The sequence below is a fragment of the Podarcis muralis genome, chromosome 1 (genome assembly GCF_964188315.1).
Source record: "Podarcis muralis chromosome 1, rPodMur119.hap1.1, whole genome shotgun sequence".
NCBI classification, from domain to species: domain Eukaryota; kingdom Metazoa; phylum Chordata; class Lepidosauria; order Squamata; family Lacertidae; genus Podarcis; species Podarcis muralis.
In genome coordinates this window covers 77,945,343-77,963,871 of record NC_135655.1, presented here as the reverse complement: position 1 = coordinate 77,963,871, position 18,529 = coordinate 77,945,343, and the positions used below count along the sequence as shown (strand labels likewise).

Genomic DNA, 18,529 nt, shown 5'->3' with positions numbered 1-18,529 from the left:
GCCCAATTCCAACTTGAGCCAAGGACTCATCATTTTAAAAATGTTTCAAACATCATTATTTCTGTAAAAATTAACTTGTAGATTGTTTTACCAGAGGGCACTAAAAGCTACTGCACAAGGGTAAAGTTTCAGACACCCAGCTTCCCATCTAACACTGGATCCGACTCTACAATTTAGGAGGTCCTCCTCCCAGTGGCAAGGCTAGCCGCTCGGGTGCCCAGGGCAGTGTGTGTGCCCTGCAGCTGGGGACAGAGCGAGCTGCCCATGGGGCGGAGCAAGCCAAGGCAAGGTGTGCAGCATGGAGCCTCTCTGCAGCCTCCTCTTCAGCTGTAGGGCAGCTGAGGCGGTGGGCAGAAGCAAGTCCCGTGCTGCTCAAAAAAGCAGCGCGGAGCTTGCAGGCAGTCCGCCCACTGCCTTCCCCTCAGGAGAGATGAGTGGCTCAGGCATGCTGCAGACCCCGCAGTGTGACGTCCATTGCCCCATGCCTCACCTAGCTACACCTAAGTGTGGTTCTCCAAACTCTTCTCCCTCAACTCCCCGAGCCCTCCCCCGATTGCTCTTGCTCCCTACCATAGGAGCCAGCGACTAGACTGTGGCTGGACGTATGCTGATGGTGGAAAGAAGAATGCAGCCCGCTTATGGAGAGGGGAAGAAATGGGGCCGGATGGTGGGTTTCTGGCTTATTTCAGAGATTCAAAAGTTGCTTTTTAGGGCAGCAAGCCTCCAAAGGCAGCTTCCACCATGCAGTCATAAAACCCAGAGCAACCCAGACCTAGCAAAAAGTATTAACTCACTCCCACACCACCCCCGACAATACAGTGGTACCTTGGGTTACAGACGCTTCAGGTTACAGACTCCGCTAACCCAGAAATAGTACCTCGGGTTAAGAACTTTGCTTCAGGATGAGAACAGAAATCACGTGATGGCAGTGTGACGGCATCAGGAGGCCCCATTAGCTAAAGTGGTGCCTCAGGTTAAGAACAGTTTCAGGTTAAGAACGGACCTCCAGAACGAATTACGGTAAGTTCTTAACCCGAGGTACCACTGTTCCTGTTCCAAGCAGCCTCAGCCCATTTCAACCCGATCAAGCCTTGGAAACCTTCCAGGCAGCTGAAACCTGGCAGGAAGATCCCCTCCTGGCCTCCAGGGGTAGCCTCGCTCTCTGCCCGGCTGCCTGCGCTGGGACTCTCCCAGTTCCTGCAGAGGGAAGTGGCTTTCCTCCGCAGAGACTTACTGTGCCAAAGCGAGCAGGCAAGGAAGACGGAGAGGAGGAGGCAGCCTAGGCAAATTCATGGAGGAGAGGGCTGTCGAAGGCTACTAGCCATAAGGGCTGTGCTCTGCCTGCAAAGTTGGAGGCAGCCATGCTTCTGGTTTCTGGAAATCACTCGAGGGAGAGTGCTCCTGCAGTGGTGTAGGTAGGGGCGTGCGGTGGGGGTGCAAGTTGTTTTTTGTCACCCTCCTCAGCGATGACACCCAGGGCGGCCCGTACCCCCCTTTCTATGCCACTACCTCCTCCTTTGCTATTCTCCTTGTACAGAAGAAATCTAGGTACTCTTTCTCCACTCCCTCTGATCATATGCTTGGGCGGGGAAGAAATATGTAAAATAATATTAAAGTATTCACAATTAACAATTCCTTGTACTCATTTTGTGTTGCCAGATTCCTATTGTGAAGAGCATTGCAGATATAGATCCTGTACTTTTCCTTCATTTGTTTACACCAGTTATAATATTTACAGCTGCATTTGAGATGGATTTTTATATATTTCGAAAATCATTTTGGCAGGTAAGACATATATACAATTTTCTGTTTAGAAATTTACTTCAAACTTCACATTAAGGATATAGTTGCATATTACACACAAATGTGTCCAATCAAACCCCAAAGTAATATTTTCCAGGAAAATAGTTTTGTTTAAAACACATCCGATTCATATTTAAAGCATTTGACTTCCCCCAAGCAATCCTGGGAACTGTAGTTTGCTAAGGCTACTGGGAACTGTAGCTCTGTGAATGGGAAACTATAATTCTCAGGATTCTTTGGGGGAAGTCTTGGGCATTAAATGTATGTTGGATGTATGTGTGTGCATAATTTGCAGTGAGAAAATGAAAGGCACCAACAATTGGGCAAGAATGCTCCAAGTAAAACTTAGTTGGCTATCACCCTACAAGTACAGTGGTGCCTCGCAAGACGAAATTAATCCGTTCCGCGAGTCTCTTCGTCTTGCGGTTTTTTCGTCTTGCGAAGCACGGCTATTAGCGACTTAGCAGCTATTAGCGGCTTAGCGGCTATTAACGGCTCAGCGGCTTAGCGGCTATTAACAGCTTAGCGGCTTTAAGAAAAAGGAAACAAACTCGCAAGAACTCGCAAGATGTTTCGTCTTGCAAAGCAAGCCCATAGGGAAATTCGTCTTGCGGAACGACTCAAAAAACGGAAAACCCTTTCGTCTAGCGAGTTTTTCGTCTTGCGAGGCATTCATCTTGCGGGGCACAACTGTACCTTTTTTACATTTTCATTCATAGGAGCTGATTAACTGTCATGTCATATATAGCACTGTGTCATTAAATCTCCAGCCTTATCCACCTGAGTTTAATGTAATTTTATTTTGCAAATGATTGATACACACACACATATATTGTCATTGCAGGTGTTAATTCTTGCAGTTCCTGGATTTTTGATGAACTGTGCTTTCCTTGGATGGTTAACTTATAAAATTAATAAGTATAATTGGTCCTGGGATGATAGCATGCTATTTGGAATAATTCTTAGCACAACAGACCCTATCCTTTCTGTGGCTTCTGTAAGAAACATTGGTAGGTATTTACAACTGATTTTTCTGATAAGCTGAATTCATTATAATACTCGAATGTGGAGTGTACTGTTTACAATATAGCTTCACAGAGCTTAAAGGTAAAGGTAAAGGTACCCCTGCCTGTACGGGCCAGTCGTGTCTGACTCTAGGGTTGTGCGCTCATCTCACTTAAGAGGCCGGGAGCCAGCGCTGTCCGCAGACACTTCCAGGTCACGTGGCCAGCGTGATGAAGCTGTTCTGGCAAGCCAGCACCAGCGCAGCACACGGAAACGCCGTTTACCTTCCCGCTATAAAGCGGTACCTATTTATCTACTTGCACTTAGGGGTGCTTTCGAACTGCTAGGTGGGCAGGAGCTGGGACCGAAAGACGGGAGCTCAGCCCGCCGCGGGGATTCGAACTGCTGACCATACGATCGGCAAGTCCTAGGCACTGAGGTTTTACCCACAGTGCCACCCGCGTCCCTTCACAGAGCTTACTTAATTGATAATTAACTGTAGTCTGTAACAAACAAATGTGAAGTGATATGGACAGTTTAGGGACATGAGCAGAAAGATACCGCCCCCCATACACATGTTAAATAAAATTACCGTATTTTTTGCTCTATAAGACTCACTTTTTTCCTTCTAAAAAGTAAGGGGAAATGTGTGTGCGTCTTATGGAGCGGATGCAGGCTGTGCAGCTATCCCAGAAGCCAGAACAGCAAGAGGGATTGCTGCTTTCACTGCGCAGTGATCCCTCTTGCTGTTCTGGCTTCTGAAATTCTGAATTTTTTTCCCTCTTGTTTTCCTCCTACAAAAACTAGGTGCGTCTTGTGGTCTAGTACGTGTTATAAAGCGAAAAATACGGTAGAATTATTGAGGCCAGAGTTAGAAGTCATTTTGGCTGTCCTGAGTGAACTCTTTCAAATGTGTATACATTTATGTGGCAGTACATTGTTAACTGTGCTTGCTCAGGCTTGCTCACATCTGAAAAACTGTTTCTCCCTTGTAAAGTATTCAGCAGGTTAGCAACAAAGATGACACCAGAGTATTTGCAGAAATAAAGTTTTATTTGAGGAAATAAAATGCGACAATTTGAAAATAGAACAATTAGCTGTAGAATGCCATCTCAGAGAAAGAAGTGGGATTGACTGTTAAGTGGAATGGTGGTGAGCTAATGTACATTTTGCAATGATGTTTCAACATTTGGGTTAAAAGGAGAGGGGTTGAAGTGGCAAATGCTTGAAAGCTGGCAAAAAAGAAAAATAGAATGATATTTTCCCTTCCGTATGATCTGTACAAAAACCAGTACTTGAAGAGGATGAACAACCAGCTATGTAGCTTTGTATTTATGGAATTAATGTTGAGTTGTCAATTGTGTCACTATAACGTTAAATATACATTAAATTTTGACTGAGGATACAGTTTCAAGCATCTTAGGGGATTCATCTAAGATATTATCCCCTAATGGAGTCAGGTTTGATTTGAACATAACAGCAAACTATGGTTTGTCAAGCAGGCATGTGAGTGATTTGTGCTCTCCCTTCTCTTCCTTGCTCCTTACATTTGTGTGCAGGGAAGACTTGAGAAGCTTCCATTCCCATTTGGACAATTGTTTTGCACAAACCTGAATCAGTGATTGGTTGTAAATTGATTGGAGTCTTCTCCACTGTTGGAAGCATACTACCTCCAAATAACTGTTGCTGGGATGAGATTCGTTGTATAGCATAGTGCAGGCTTCCTCAACCTTGGCTCTCCAGATGTTTTGAGACTACAGTTCCCATCATCCCTGACCACTGGTCCTGCTAGCTAGGGATCATGGGAGTTGTAGGCCAAAAACATCTGAGGTCCGAGGTTAAGGAAGCCTGGCATAGTGCCATGCATGGATTTGCATGCTTCCCATAGGCATCTCTTTGGCCACTGTGAGAGTAGGATGTTGGACTAAATGGGCCTTTAGTTTGGTTTGGCACAGCTCTCCTTACACAGGAATAATAAGACGGATTGCACAAGTGAAAGGCTTATATCTGATCATTACCAGTGTTCCAAACTTTGGTTTGTAGGATAATCTGAAGGCAGACAAAGCCTGCTCATATTTTTAAGGTACAGTAATACCTTGGTTCTTGAATGGCTTAGTTGCTGAACAAATCGACTCCCAAATGCCGCAAACCCGGAAGTAAGTGTTCTGGTTTGCGAATGTTTTTCAAAAGCCGAACATCCGACGTAGCTTCCACTTGAGCGCAGGAGGCTCCTGCAGCCAATCAGAAGCTGCACCTTGGTTTTCGAATGGTTTCGAGAGTCAAACGGACTCCTGGAACGAATTAAGTTCGGGAACCGGTACCACGGTATTTTGTTTCACTTGAAATATAATTTTTAGCATAAAGTGAAGCAGAATGGAGCAATATTGGAAAAAAGAGAAGACAAAATCATCTAGTTTGCAAGTTCTTTTATTTTCATAATTCTCACAAAATGATTTTATATGGGAGTATGTTGAGGCCATTCTTTCTCTCGATTAAAAAAGTATGCAAAGTTTATATTGTGCAACAAAGAGATGCAAGGCCTGGTTATAAGTAAAACAACAGTGTAAATAATACACTATTTGACTGTAATTTAAAATAATTAAGCTGTCAGATTTGCACTGTTTAAGAAATTTAAGAAGTAAAGTTGATTCGAATCAGTCTTTTTTTCCTGGCTGATATAAACTGTCATGATTTAAATATATTCACTCTTGGAGAAACAGGAAACATGGGAGGAAACAAAATCAAGCTTCTGCCTCTTGAACAGCTGATGAGCACTACTGCATATTATTTGCCTGAGGAATCTATTTTTGTGAAGCTGCTGAATCAAAGTGCTATTGTAAATGGCTTAAATCTTTGCATTCCACCTTTATTATCCGGTTCTACTTCATAGCCGCCATCTCTGCAAGGTTTTTGAATGGAAGGATGATGGGATGGGAACTGTGGGAGCTTTAGAATGGCTGCATGTGTATAGGCAGACTTAACGGTGAAGTGCTAATGGGAATTGTATGGAGAGAATAGAGCACTTTTCCTTCATTGTTTGAGAAGAATATATGCACTAAAAACAAGCATATCTTAATCATGTGATTTTGATTCCCCCATTTCTTATGGGTCTTGCTATAGTATCTTTCCACTTAAGAAGCAAAAATAAAAAAGAACTTGTTCATTTTGTTATCTTCCCCCCTTTTTTTCATGGCTTTCAAAAATAGTTGTCAACTTAATTGTTCATTTTGTTATCTTCCCCCCTTTTTTCAGGGCTTTCAAAAATAGTTGTCAACTTAATAAAAGGCGAGTCTTTGTTTAATGATGCTACAACAGTAATAATTTTTGAGTTATATAGGGATCTTGCAAAACAAACTCACCAAGAATTGAGTAAGTATATTATGTCCTGTATTCCCCCCCCTCCCTCATAAAAATACAATCCATATTACGCCACAAGCCTTATTTTTAACTGTTGAGATCTAGGGCATACAAGCTGAAAAAGAAACATGACAGGCACAGTCACGTCACTAGCGGGTCCGCCCCACAAAAAGGGATGTCTGCTGTATCAGTCCCGTCCTCACTCTGGTAGCTCTGCTGTCATAGCAGTTCCTCAGGTGGTGGATGGCAAGGTGAAGAAAGGGGTAGGTGTTGTGCAGATTGGGGGAAGCCTTGGATCCGCCAGAGCTTCCCAGGATGTGGATAGATAACATCAGATAGAGCAACACAAATGCTTGAAGGATATGGCACAAGACAGTATTACTAGGGGGAAGAAATACATCAAGCTGGGTTGTAGGGTATTTTGTTGAAAAATAAGTACTTTGGGAGTCAGTTTGTTGTCTCAAGTTTTACTCAATATGGAGGTGTTGCTATTGTTTGAAAGCTGGCTTACGTTTTGAAGTTAACACCCTGTTCAGGAAAGACCTAAAAGAAGGATAAGGTTTTATTTAAGGCATTTTTAGAGGGACAGAACACGTTCCAAATATGAGACTATTGCTGTCAGTCTAGCAGTGGGGATTGACTTTATCATTGTAAAGTTGATATCAGGCAGGGAGGTAATGATTGCAGAGAAGATGATGCTTGTTAGGACAAGCTGAGTAAAAGGCTTACCTGCAGAAGTGATAGTTCCAGCTTCTACTTCTCACTGAGTAAGCCTCCTCCATTAAAGTTACACATGTGCACCAATGCATCGGCTTCTTGCTGGACGGGCTGTAAGGACCTTGGCACTTGCCACCATATATGGTGGTTTTACCCTAAATTGTTGATTTGGGGGAAGGTATCTTCCTGGAAAAAAATAAGGTCACTGAACATAATTTAATATAGACCCCAGAATTGGCAGTGCTAAAGAATGTGGTCATGCAGTAAGTCCTTGATTGGATGCCTTCTGATGGCAGCACTGCTTAAAACATCTAAGCAGAAAATATATTTAGAAGGAACTACAATGAAGTACAGTAACTATAACTCTAAAGTGTAGTACCTAGCGTTGATAGAGAAACTGACACAAAAGCTCAAAGCCAGTCATTAGAAGTCAAGTAAAAGCATACTTTCATCACAAATTAGTACGATTTTATTAGTTTTACACATACATATGAGCCGGAGCATAACAGAGGTCCACCAATACAATATCCAAAGACTTGGAATTCCTGAAACTGGTCCAAACACTGGCTTTTCCTTTTCAAGTAAATTCCCAAGGCTGGACTTGCACAGGATCTATGAACAGGACAGACAATTCATTTGAAAGCTGTTAACATTTTCAGCTGGAATATTCTGTCTCTCAGATCTATTGTATGGGGTTATGGTTGGGTTTTTTAAAATTTACTACTACTATTGCATTTTGCTCTTTTTTTCTTGTCTAAAATATAAAATCATAATTGTTTATATAGAGATATATATGAAAAATAAGTGTATAATTATAAAAGTTTCCTGAATAGATTCTGTTCATCCATAGACCTAATATGTATGACTGCATAGATGACTGTTGAAAAAACAACACCAAGAGTTGCATGTAAGCAACCTGTTCTTCTGGGTTCCAAGGAAGAAGAGGGTTCAGGGTACAATCAGTTAGCATCATTAGTTATAATTATCTTTAAATTAACTATTGGAAAGCAGATTGTAAATAACTATTTTCTTTTTACTTTTTACAGTTAAAGAAATTTTTATAAAGTTGATTTTAAAATTTTTTGCAAGCACTGCTTTGGGATTTTTTACTTCAAGATTAGTTAGTTATTGGTTGCAACATATTTTCAATGATGGAGTAGTTGAAATAATTGTAAGCTTCTCAATGGCATACATTATTTTCTTCATCGGTAAGTTAAACGTCTTTGTCAAATGCAATGCATTTGAAACAGTTGTGCTTAATCATTAATAAAACTAAATAATAGTGGTTTTTTAAAATAACAATTCCCTATTTTTTCTATCCTTAGCTGAATGGCTTGGAATGTCTGGAGTTATTGCTATTTGTATTTTGGGCCTTCTTTTAGATACTGTAAGCTTTAGTCCAGGATTGGATATATTTCTTTATAAGTAAGTGCTCATAAGTAAGTGTTTATCTTTAAATTTCAGTTTGAATCATTTTGAAAATTTCTGTCATAGCTAAATGTATCCCATTTACATATTGTGTAAGGAATGTGAACTAATAGGATTGGAGTCCTTGTAGAAGATTTAAAAGTGCCTTGTAGAAGCACTTTAAGTATTCAGTGCATAAAATTTCTATTGTTAACCAGATTCTCAGTAACAAATGGTACTTAAGCACTGGTAGACTTGAAATAGCTACAAGAGGTAATTGATTAATAAATTATTTTTTTGGCTTTGAATATTTTTTTAATGTAGTATAAATAAAGCATGGTGGTTGGTTGAGTAACAACTGACTGGTTTATTAATACAGAAGTAACATTTCCTGTCTGACAATATCTTTCAATGATTTGAAGATGCAACTAGACATGAAACAGGAGATCTGTCATCAGCATTTAGTGGTTTAAAGAAGGAAATGCCGGGTTAGCGCCATCGGCAATGGCGGAGTTCCTCTGACCGGGAGGAACCCGCTCCGCAAAAATCGGGTCTTGCCGCCGCGGCGAAGGCGGAGACCCTCCAAAAATCCCAGGCGGATGAAGCCTGGGAACGGGATTCGGCTGACACCAGGAGCGCCTCCCCTACTCGCAGGGAAACCCTTTTTCAGGGTTCCGAAGCGACGTGGGGTGAGCAGCGCGGTGTTTTGAATCGACTGCTACTTTTGTGGAGTGAAGCCGCACAGCTGTTGCCGGAGAGCGCTGACTTTTACCTGTGGACAATTGGACTCTAAAACAGTGTTTCCCAACCTTGGGCCTCCAGCTGTTTTTGAACTACAATTCCCATCATCCCTGACCACTGGTCTTGCTAGCTAGGGATGATGGGAGTTGTAGTCCAAAAACAGCTGGAGGCCCAAGGTTGGGAAACACTGCTCTAAAACAAGTACCCGTGAGTAGAAACGGAAAATTGGATCAAGAAACATGTTAATTTGGCACCCAAGTGGGAAGGTTCAAAACAGGAAGTCCGCCTTCCGCTTTTTGTAAATAGACTGAAGCAAAACCTTGTAAGCTAATAGCCTGGAAAGTCGTTTATAAAGGTCAAAATTTCCTTCATTTATAACCACTAAAACCCCCTTGGAAGCAGGAGAAAAGGGGGGGGGGGACTTTGACTGTTTAAGCCTGCAGGAGAGGGAGTAAAGAAAGATAAGTTTCCACTGTCTCAAACCTGGGAACGGGGTGTCAGAGACAGAAATTGTCGGAGGCGTTCATTGACTGTGAATGGAACATTTTGACAGATAGTTAAAAAAGAGAAACAAGCTGATTCCAATGTTGCCTTTTGCATTTCAAAGAAACAAAGTATTTGAAAAACGAAAGTAATCTTCCTTTGTTGGACTTGCTTTAAAAAGATGGATACAAATAGAAATTGTCTCCTCTAGAGGGAGCTTGTTAAATTGTTGCTGCAGTCTGCTTGGGGACTCTACAGCTGTAAGATTAAGATCGTGGGACCAGTCTTTTGCCCTTGGACAAAAATGTGTTGGGAGGAAGCTTTGGTGCTTGCTTTTTGCAAGACAAATGCACTGTTGGAGCAGATGCATGAGAAGATGGATTTGATAAATGAAAAGCTGGATTTGATGACGGCTGTAGGGAATACTGTCACAGAAATTATTCAGGGACCAACTCAGGAACCTGTTTTAACTGGGCAAGTACAAGTGCAGAAGATAATGGATGAGGTTGCGGTAGCACCTCAAGCAATACAAATGGAGAGATCTGAGGCCCTGCAGGAGCATAAGCCGCTGTTTTTGAAGATTGAATTTGGAGTGGGCCAGGGGAAGTCTGGAGCTGGGGAGGCTCTTAATTTTGGAGGGACTCTGAAACATGCTGTTAAATATTTTCTGGATTACGCTGATGACTGCGGGGAGTGGGACTCTGGGGAATGGGTTGGTCTGATGAGGGGAGACAATTTTGGGCTGGAACCCCCCCAGAGACCCACTCTTTAATGAGAAAGGAAAGAAATTAAGAAAGAGACCAACAAAAGACAAGGAAAAGTGCAAGTATAAACAAGAAGAAGAAGATCTGCAGAAGGGGCATGGAAGAGACCTAAGAGCCTCGGACATAAGACTACCAGGTTGATGGACTAGATGGAATGGACAGTAAGGACTGACATAACCCGAGACCAGGAAGAAGAGATGTTGGATGAAGATTGGAAGAAAGTCTCTAAAAATTTATTTTGGGAATTAGTGTAAAATTAATGAATATTAGGGGAAAATGCTGGAATGAAGCTATTTGGCCTTAGTAGATATAAGGAGTTATGTATAAATAAGTATTAAGTTTTAAGCTTTAAGGTATTTTATGGTAAGATAAGGTTAAAATAAATTAAGGTAAATTGTATGACAGAATATAGTGAAAGATGGAAAGGATTTGCTGAGTTAATTAATAGGTTAGATTGTTAAGCTAAATTACCTAAAAAAATTGAGAAAGATGGAAAGAATTTGCTGAAACAAATAATTAAACTAGAACACAAAAAGGGAGGTGTGAGGAGGTCGAGGAAATAAGCAAATGAAAGATAAAGAAATGGAATATTGGATGTGTGTTTTTTTTTCTTTTTTTGCTGCATTGTTGTATTGGTTTTTATGCATTTTTTTCTATTTTTATGTATTGTAATGTATGTTTTGTTAAATTTTGTGGTTCTTTTCTTTTCTTCTTTTTTTCTGTAATCTTTAAACTTCTAATAAATATCATTAAAAAAAAATAATAAAGAAAGAAATGCAACCCTGGGGGACATAAAATTGGATTTGAACTGTACCATTAGGAAGGTCTTTTTTTGTCTTTTGCAATGTGAACATTTGATTTTAAAATGTTATAACTACAATAATATAGAATAATATTATAAATGCACATTGTGTATTCTGTATTAAGAGCCTGTGAGTTACATTGTGATTAAGACTTGTAGTTTTACCCTTCTGAAAGTCTATGTTCTTTCACAGTGATATATGGCCAGACTCAACAGCCCCAACTGGTAAACACTTAGATCAAATTGTAACTAATTTTATTGCAAAAGGAACCTGTACATGTTTATATCAAGTCTAATACCTTATATTTTAGCTACCGAACTACTCATTAATATAAATAAATATACAGGCAAAGAATCTGTAGTTTCCTTTCCCTTCTGAGTTCAAATGGTAGATAGAAAAAATACAAATCCCATGTTCATTGGCCATTTCCTGTTGAGTATTGGATTGCATTTCCTCTGGCTCTCAACTGAGTTTGAGAGGCAGAGCAAACTACAAATCTCATGTTACCTGCTAGGAAACACTCTCTCTCTCTCTCTCTCTCTCTCTGTGTGTGTGTGTGTGTGTGTGGTTTTGCCTATCTCTAGTTTCAGCTTGTTTTGTGGAATTCTAATCCAAAATATAATCTAAAAAATTGTGCTTGACCAAATATTCACTGTGTTAAATGCTTTGAAAGTTTTGTAAGAAACTGATTTTGAGGTTGGGGTGAGGGGAGAATGCTTTTGTACTTTATATACCACAAAGAATTATAGCTTTGCTAATAGTCAGCCCCCCTTAGCATGGTTTAACACATGTTTTTTTTAAACAGGTTCTGGTCAATGTTGACCTTTTTGGCTCACATTATGATATTCCTTATAACGGGAATTGTGTTGGCTCAGAAGGCATTTCCATTTTTTAATTCTCGTGCTATTTTTTATATTATAACAGTCTACCTTTCATTAAATCTTACAAGGTAAGAATTGTTTAATTTTCCTTATTGTATTGATGTTTTCTGCCAATTCACAAAGCTCACTGTTAATATTCTTCACACTGCAATCCAAATGCATTTAACTGGGAGTAAGCTACACTGAATTCACTAGGACTTACTTTTTATGCATGTATAGGATCGTAGATTATATATTATTTTCCAAAATTCTTAAGTTCAAGGCACACATGCTCTCACAAGTAACTGCATGGGAGCCATGAAGAACATAAATAGGTCCTTATACTTACCAGAACTTCTAATATTGGTGCCTCTGAACCTATTACCCAGTTTGCAGTATGAATTTGGCATAGTTTTGAAAACACACTTTTATTCGAAACTTATTCCAAACCAGGCCATCATCACGCTTCTTTAACAGTTTGGATTGCAATCTTCTTTGTGAAGAGCTCATTCTACCAGACCACCTGGTTGCTTCTACTTCTGTGATTGTAGCAGCAAGGAGGGATTCTCATCCTTGCCACCTTGAGCCCCTTTGGAGGAAGGTTGGAATATACACCCTCTTTTCCTGGTGCTTTGAACATTCCTGGTGTGATTGACATTCATATGCCCTGGCTTAAAGGATGCTACTGTAGTGGCATTCCAAGCAGTAGTGAAGGAGAAGATGAACAAGAAACAGAGAGGCACACCTTCCCTGCTATTGCTGCTGTTGCCTCCAGATACTAACTTTGGCAGCTACTAACCTTTAGGCATTACACACTAGAGGACAGCCACTAGTAAGTAATACTTACATGTTTGTCTAGATTTTGTGTATATTGTATATACAAGACTTTGCACTGAGTGCCACCTGCTTAACCACTTACCCATCTGCCTCCCAGAGATTTTAGAGGGCAAGCATTGTATGAATGAAAATTATCTTAAGGTGGCCCAAGAGCCTTTGCTTCCTTGCTTCCTGAGGAATATAAAGTTTGGCTGTTTTAATAACTTTTTGAAAATTGTGGCATTTGTCAAATAGCTAGCCTTATGAGTAATGCTTGGAGGTTAGAGGGTGATAGCCCCTATACACTATTTCAGGGCCCTAATGATTAGGACATTAATGAAACAAGTAATGTGTGTTGCTGAATACTGTTGAAGTGAAAATATTGGGAACTAAACATTGGAAAAGAGTTTCTTAATGTAAAATAATTTTGAAGTAGACAATTTTATATGAATTAGATGTAGTGGAGGCTGGAACCTGATTTCTGAATACTAAATTTATTCCCTTTGTGAAAAACAATTCTGTGCTTTGACTTTATTGCCATGGTAATTCATAGCTCCTGTGCAAATTGACGTATTTCCAAGCTGAAAACAAGATTTAAAATCTGCAGTTTCCTGAAATTATTACAGTTACCCAGTCAGTACAAAGGAAGACTTCATATTTATTTATGCATTTTGGTTTTTAGTAGGTTTGTCTCTTACTTTTTGACTAGAGTATTCAAAGCAGTTCATAACATTTATAAAATGCAATGGTTACATTGCACATTTAAAACAAATCACACATTTCAAATAAAGTAGGAACAGTAGCATTTCATTTTCTGTCTGTGTGCTTCCCTATCTCCTGGATTCCTTTTCTTAGGGGAATTAGTGTTAGATGGCCCTGTGCTAGGGGAAGGGACAGCCCAGCTGCAGCAGGAGCAGACATCTGATGTTCTCTTTGCATACCTTTGTAAGTTAGAAGAGGGATATGCACTTGTCCCACTATATTGCTGACTGCCTAAGTATATGTTAATAGTTAGGCTCAACACTTTTTGTTCCAGAAGGTGATTGTTGAAAATTGACACCAGTTTTAGCCATGCTCTTATGACTTAATTATTGGTTCCCTATTATCCCTGTTGTGAAGTTAAAGAGATGAATCCCCACACACCTTGCAATGTAACACCCAGAATTTGTGTTATTTTTATTTTAATAGGTTTAAAATAGGCTTAGAATAATGTGGAATGTGTTAAATAGGTCAGATTTAAGCTGGAAAATCTCTTTTACTATTTAAACTAATGAAGCAACTTTCTGAACATACCGAAGGTTTTTTGTTTCTAGCGTTGTCAAATTTCATATTATATCGAAAGGAAACAATAGGGGTGCACCCACCTAACTCATTGAGCAAGCAGAACGGCTTCTGCTAACACAGTGGAATTTCACTCCCCCACCCCTTCTCCCGCCATGCACCCCAGACCATATTTGGAGGCAGGGGGAGAGAAGGGGGAAGTTCTGTTAGATGAGTGGAAGTTGTCCCACTGAACAGATTGACTTAGTTTAGGGATGGGCAATATTTTTGGCTTAGGCTGGATGTTTGTATTACGCCATCTCATGGATGAACTTCGGTAGGACAACCCACCTGCCAATCACAGGTCATTGTGATGTCAGAGGTCTAACAGTTGGGAATTATGTACAGACCCAACTATAGGTTAACCGTAGGTTAATGGGAATGCGTTCTCTTATATCAGAGATTACTGGTGCTCTACCCCAAATAATTCAGGATGATTTTAGACAACAAGAGAGAGTACTTCCAGTTAGTTGCAAAGCAATTTTTAGAAAAATATGTATATATAGAATGCTGGACTCCCTCATCTTCTTAAGAGTGTAGTGAAAAAACAGATGGAATCAGCTCCTCATGGCATACAATTTGAAGCAGTGATTCCTCAGGTAGTTCTGGTAGTTTAAGCCATGCTACCATTAGCCAGGGAAAAAAAACCCTGACCCCCCCCCCCTTGGCTAAGCTCATGATCTGTTATTTAACCAGGGTATGCTTTCTTAAATGTTTGCTTAGTTTGTTAACATAGTGTTTTAAGATTTAAATGCATTTTTGCATTTATTTTTATTTTATTCAGGGGTTTGGTTGTTTTTGTGTTGAGCCCTTTTTTGAGTCGTCTTGGCTATGGATTTAATTGGCGTTGGGGAGCTGTTTTGATTTGGAGCGGAATGAGGGGCACCTTCACTTTGAACATGGCTCTTGGAATTAGCCAAACAGAAAGCAAAACTCCAAATGAGTTTCAAATTAAAACCATGGTAAAGTAAGATCATTATTTTCGGAAAGCATTATCAATTTGTACTAGAAGCCTGCTTGAAAATCTGTATAGAAAGATGTGTTTATTTCTGACGCCATATTTTCAGTTTATGTACTGTACTCATATAGATATTTGGAACGTAGGTATGCCATTAATTTTTACATTAAAGGTATGCACAACATATTACAGAAAGTATAATTCTGTATATCCAAAGAAATAAATATGCAATTGTTTGCATTGAAAAGAGATTAAAATCTAATGCATATAATTGCTAATCTGTCCTTAAGACAGCAGCCGGGAACATTTTTCAGCCCAGGGTACAATCTTCTGGGGTTTGCATGTCTATGGTAGGTAGGGGCAGAGATGAAAGTGTGCTGAGCAATAGATATCACTCTTCCCTTTGTACTCTTACCTACATGCCAGACACACAGAAGTCAGATGTTTCTGCACACACATGCACCTCTATCCTCCATCTAGATGAGCAAAAGGCATTTTCACAGTTCAAGGACACATTTTAGCCAGGCATTTGAACATAAGGAAGGCCTGCTGGATCAGGCCAATGACTCATCTGGTCCAGCATCCTGTTCCCATAGTGGCCACCCAGGGGCATGTGGGAAACCACAGATTTTGTAGGTGAGTTTCTTGTCTTTGGGGAAATTGCAGGGGTTGGCAAAAGCTCTTGAGGGTGAAGAGGGCACATTCAACCCCTGGGCCTGAGGTTCCCCACTCATGCTAAAAGATTGTGTAATATTCTTTCCATTTCCCCCCTTGCAGTTTGTGGCCTGTTGCAAAATCTAACTTTCTAGAACTCAGAACTCAGTATTTTCTTGTTAGGAAAGTCCCCTTAGCACAGTTAGTGTGCCTGTAGAAATGGTTATTATCTGGAATGTGGTTGAGGGAGTACAATGAACACTTATGGATTGTGCTTCTGGCATCACTGGTAAGATTTGATACAACTTTGTCTGTCCACAACAGTGCCTTTTGTGACTTTCCTAATATACATATATATTTTACAAGGCAGGTTAAGTGCTTCCTTGCAATCAAAAAGTTGAGCATGGAAAGTACTTATTTTCCTTTTTTGCCTAACAGCAAACCTCCCAGTTAGCTAACAATAAAATAAAATTAACACACAGTAAGCATACCATTTTTGAAAAATAAGGAGACTGAAATAGGTATTGTGTTCCAGCAATAGATCTCTGCTTAGTTAGAACAGGGTTGGTCCTCCCCTGCCTCACCCTGGCAAGGAAGCCAAGGTGATGTGTGTGAGAGAGAATGAGTGAGTGAATATGTGTATGTGATAGACCAAGTGTGTCCAGGCATGCCCAATGACACGTGGTCCCTGAGTGCATTGCTGCATTGGCTCTTGGGAGTAAAAAGTTTGCCCACTCCTGCAATGCCCAATACGGAAAAAACTGTGATGGAATCCCCAGTGTTGTGGTTTAAATCACATGGGTATAGGGTGCCCACCACTATGTATAGTGAGGCCTCCTTAGGCAGCTGATTGGGCTGTCATGTCACTTGTGAATCATTTCATTTACTATTACTTGTATTTTTACTGCTAGGGAGGGGGATAGGTGCTCTGAAGTGCACAAAACATAACCTGTAGATCATGAAATCTCATGTCATCATTTTGTGACTGCTTCGCCCCACGCTGACATTTTGTGACTTGGTCTGCCTTGCACCCACCACTATTTTGTTACTGAAGGGCCTCAGTATTTTCCAGCCCTCTCAAGTGGTCCCTAAAAGTAGAAAGTTTGATAACAGCTGCCGTAGATCATATTTGACGAATGTCAGAAAGAGCACCTTAAAATATATTTTGGAAGTTCGAACTGTAGTATTGCCTCACTGTAAGTTGAGAACATTAAGATGCATTGAACACAGTCAGCTTACTTCTGATTAAACATTTGTAGGGTCTCATCATACTTTTTTATTCTGCTCTTTTCCTATGATGTTTAGGGCTGATACAGATGATTTGCTTTTTTCTTTCAGTAACTCTGTCAGAGTGGTTATGGTAAGAAATGGTTCAGTGCCATGCATTAAGCTTCATGGTTCTGTGTGGGCTTGAAGTCTGGGCTCTGAAACCAAATCAGATTCAATGGCTGGAACTTTTAAACAGAGAAAAAATAATATAATAAGTAAAAATAAGCATTTTTAAAAGAAAAAAATAGATTCCAAAGGTACTTAAAATTCATTAGGCATTACTTCTCTGCCAAGTCGGAGAGTGCAATTTGCAGTGAAAAAGTGGTATGTGGGGTCAGTGCTTGACCATTCTGCAGGCAGTAGAATGACTGCTATTGAAAAGGTCAGCGCTGGACTGAATGGGTTGTAGCAAGTTTTGCTCAATTGCAAATGCAGTGGTACAGTACCTTGGTTTGCAATTGCTTTGGATTACAAACGTTTTGGATTACAAGCACGTCAAACCCGGAAGTTTGTGTCCCTTTTTTTTTGGATTACAGCCCATTTTGGGGGGGAGGCCCCATTGGCGAAAGTGCCCCTTGGATTACAACCTGTTTTGGTTTACAACCGGACCTCCAGAACGGATTATGGTTGTAAACCAAGGTATCACTGTACTTCCTTTCTTGGGAAAGTGACTGAGACAGTTCAGGCAGAACAACTGCAGACAATCCTGAATGAGACTAATGATCTAATCTTTGACAGTCTGGGTTCAGGCCTGGATTTGGGACTGAATGAGCCTTGATCGACCTTATGGATGACTTTTATAGCGAGGGAATGCGACTCTGCTATTTCTGGTTGATGTCTTGGCAGTCTTCAATACCACTGATCACGATACCCTTCTGAACTGACTCTGCAGGATAGGTATCAGTGGCAGTGTATTGCAATTACAATACTCCTGCAGGGTCAGGTCCAAAGAGTAGCATTGGGAGAGTGCACTTTGCCCCCTGGTGCTTACACTATGGAGTGCCATAGGACACTATTTTGTCCACAGTGCTATTCAACAGCTGGCTTTCCTGCTGCTACTTTGCTGAGATGGAGCATCAGGTTTTTGCCATACTTGGTGATATTGTAATGTGTAGTTCCGGCTTCTTTCCATTGTTCGGTACTGAACTCCCAAAGCAGACTAAAGTATTATAAAATGCTATAAAATGTAATGTTATATTGCTGCTTTTACTAGTTATGATAGAGATGCTAATTACTCAAATCTTTTCAGTTATTACTGCATTCAGGAACTGCGTCTTTGTTGACCTTGATGATTAATTCTACCACTGTGAAAAGGCTGGTTACAACACTAGGTAATGCTCTCAACATTTCTTCTTTTCTTTATTAAAATAAAAATTAATGTGTTTTATTCATACTTCAACTTCATCCCTATTTAAGCATTTTTTAAAAAATTATATGATTTAAACGGGATAGGAAGACCAGTTTTCTGCATGCTGACCCCACTCCTAATTTCCTTGTGCTCACTGGGCATGCCCATTCCATCCCTCGCCCTCTTGGAAGGTCTGAAGGGGGCTTTTAAGCATGTTCAGATGC

The 18,529-nt window shown here is 40.4% G+C and overlaps 1 protein-coding gene across 3 annotated transcripts in view; it reads left to right on the top strand.

Annotated features, from left to right (window-relative positions):
• LOC114600005 (solute carrier family 9 member C1-like) overlaps positions 1-18,529 on the top strand; it is a 53,518-nt gene that overhangs the window by 5,075 nt on the left and 29,914 nt on the right. For all 3 annotated transcript variants that reach the window (XM_028735813.2, XM_077931969.1, XM_077931973.1), the window contains 8 exons: positions 1,660-1,785; positions 2,648-2,813; positions 6,061-6,177; positions 7,929-8,090; positions 8,208-8,307; positions 11,886-12,029; positions 14,861-15,038; positions 18,207-18,288. In XM_028735813.2, the coding sequence (XP_028591646.2) occupies positions 1,660-1,785; positions 2,648-2,813; positions 6,061-6,177; positions 7,929-8,090; positions 8,208-8,307; positions 11,886-12,029; positions 14,861-15,038; positions 18,207-18,288 (1,075 nt within the window). The remainder of the gene's footprint in view (positions 1-1,659; positions 1,786-2,647; positions 2,814-6,060; positions 6,178-7,928; positions 8,091-8,207; positions 8,308-11,885; positions 12,030-14,860; positions 15,039-18,206; positions 18,289-18,529) is intronic.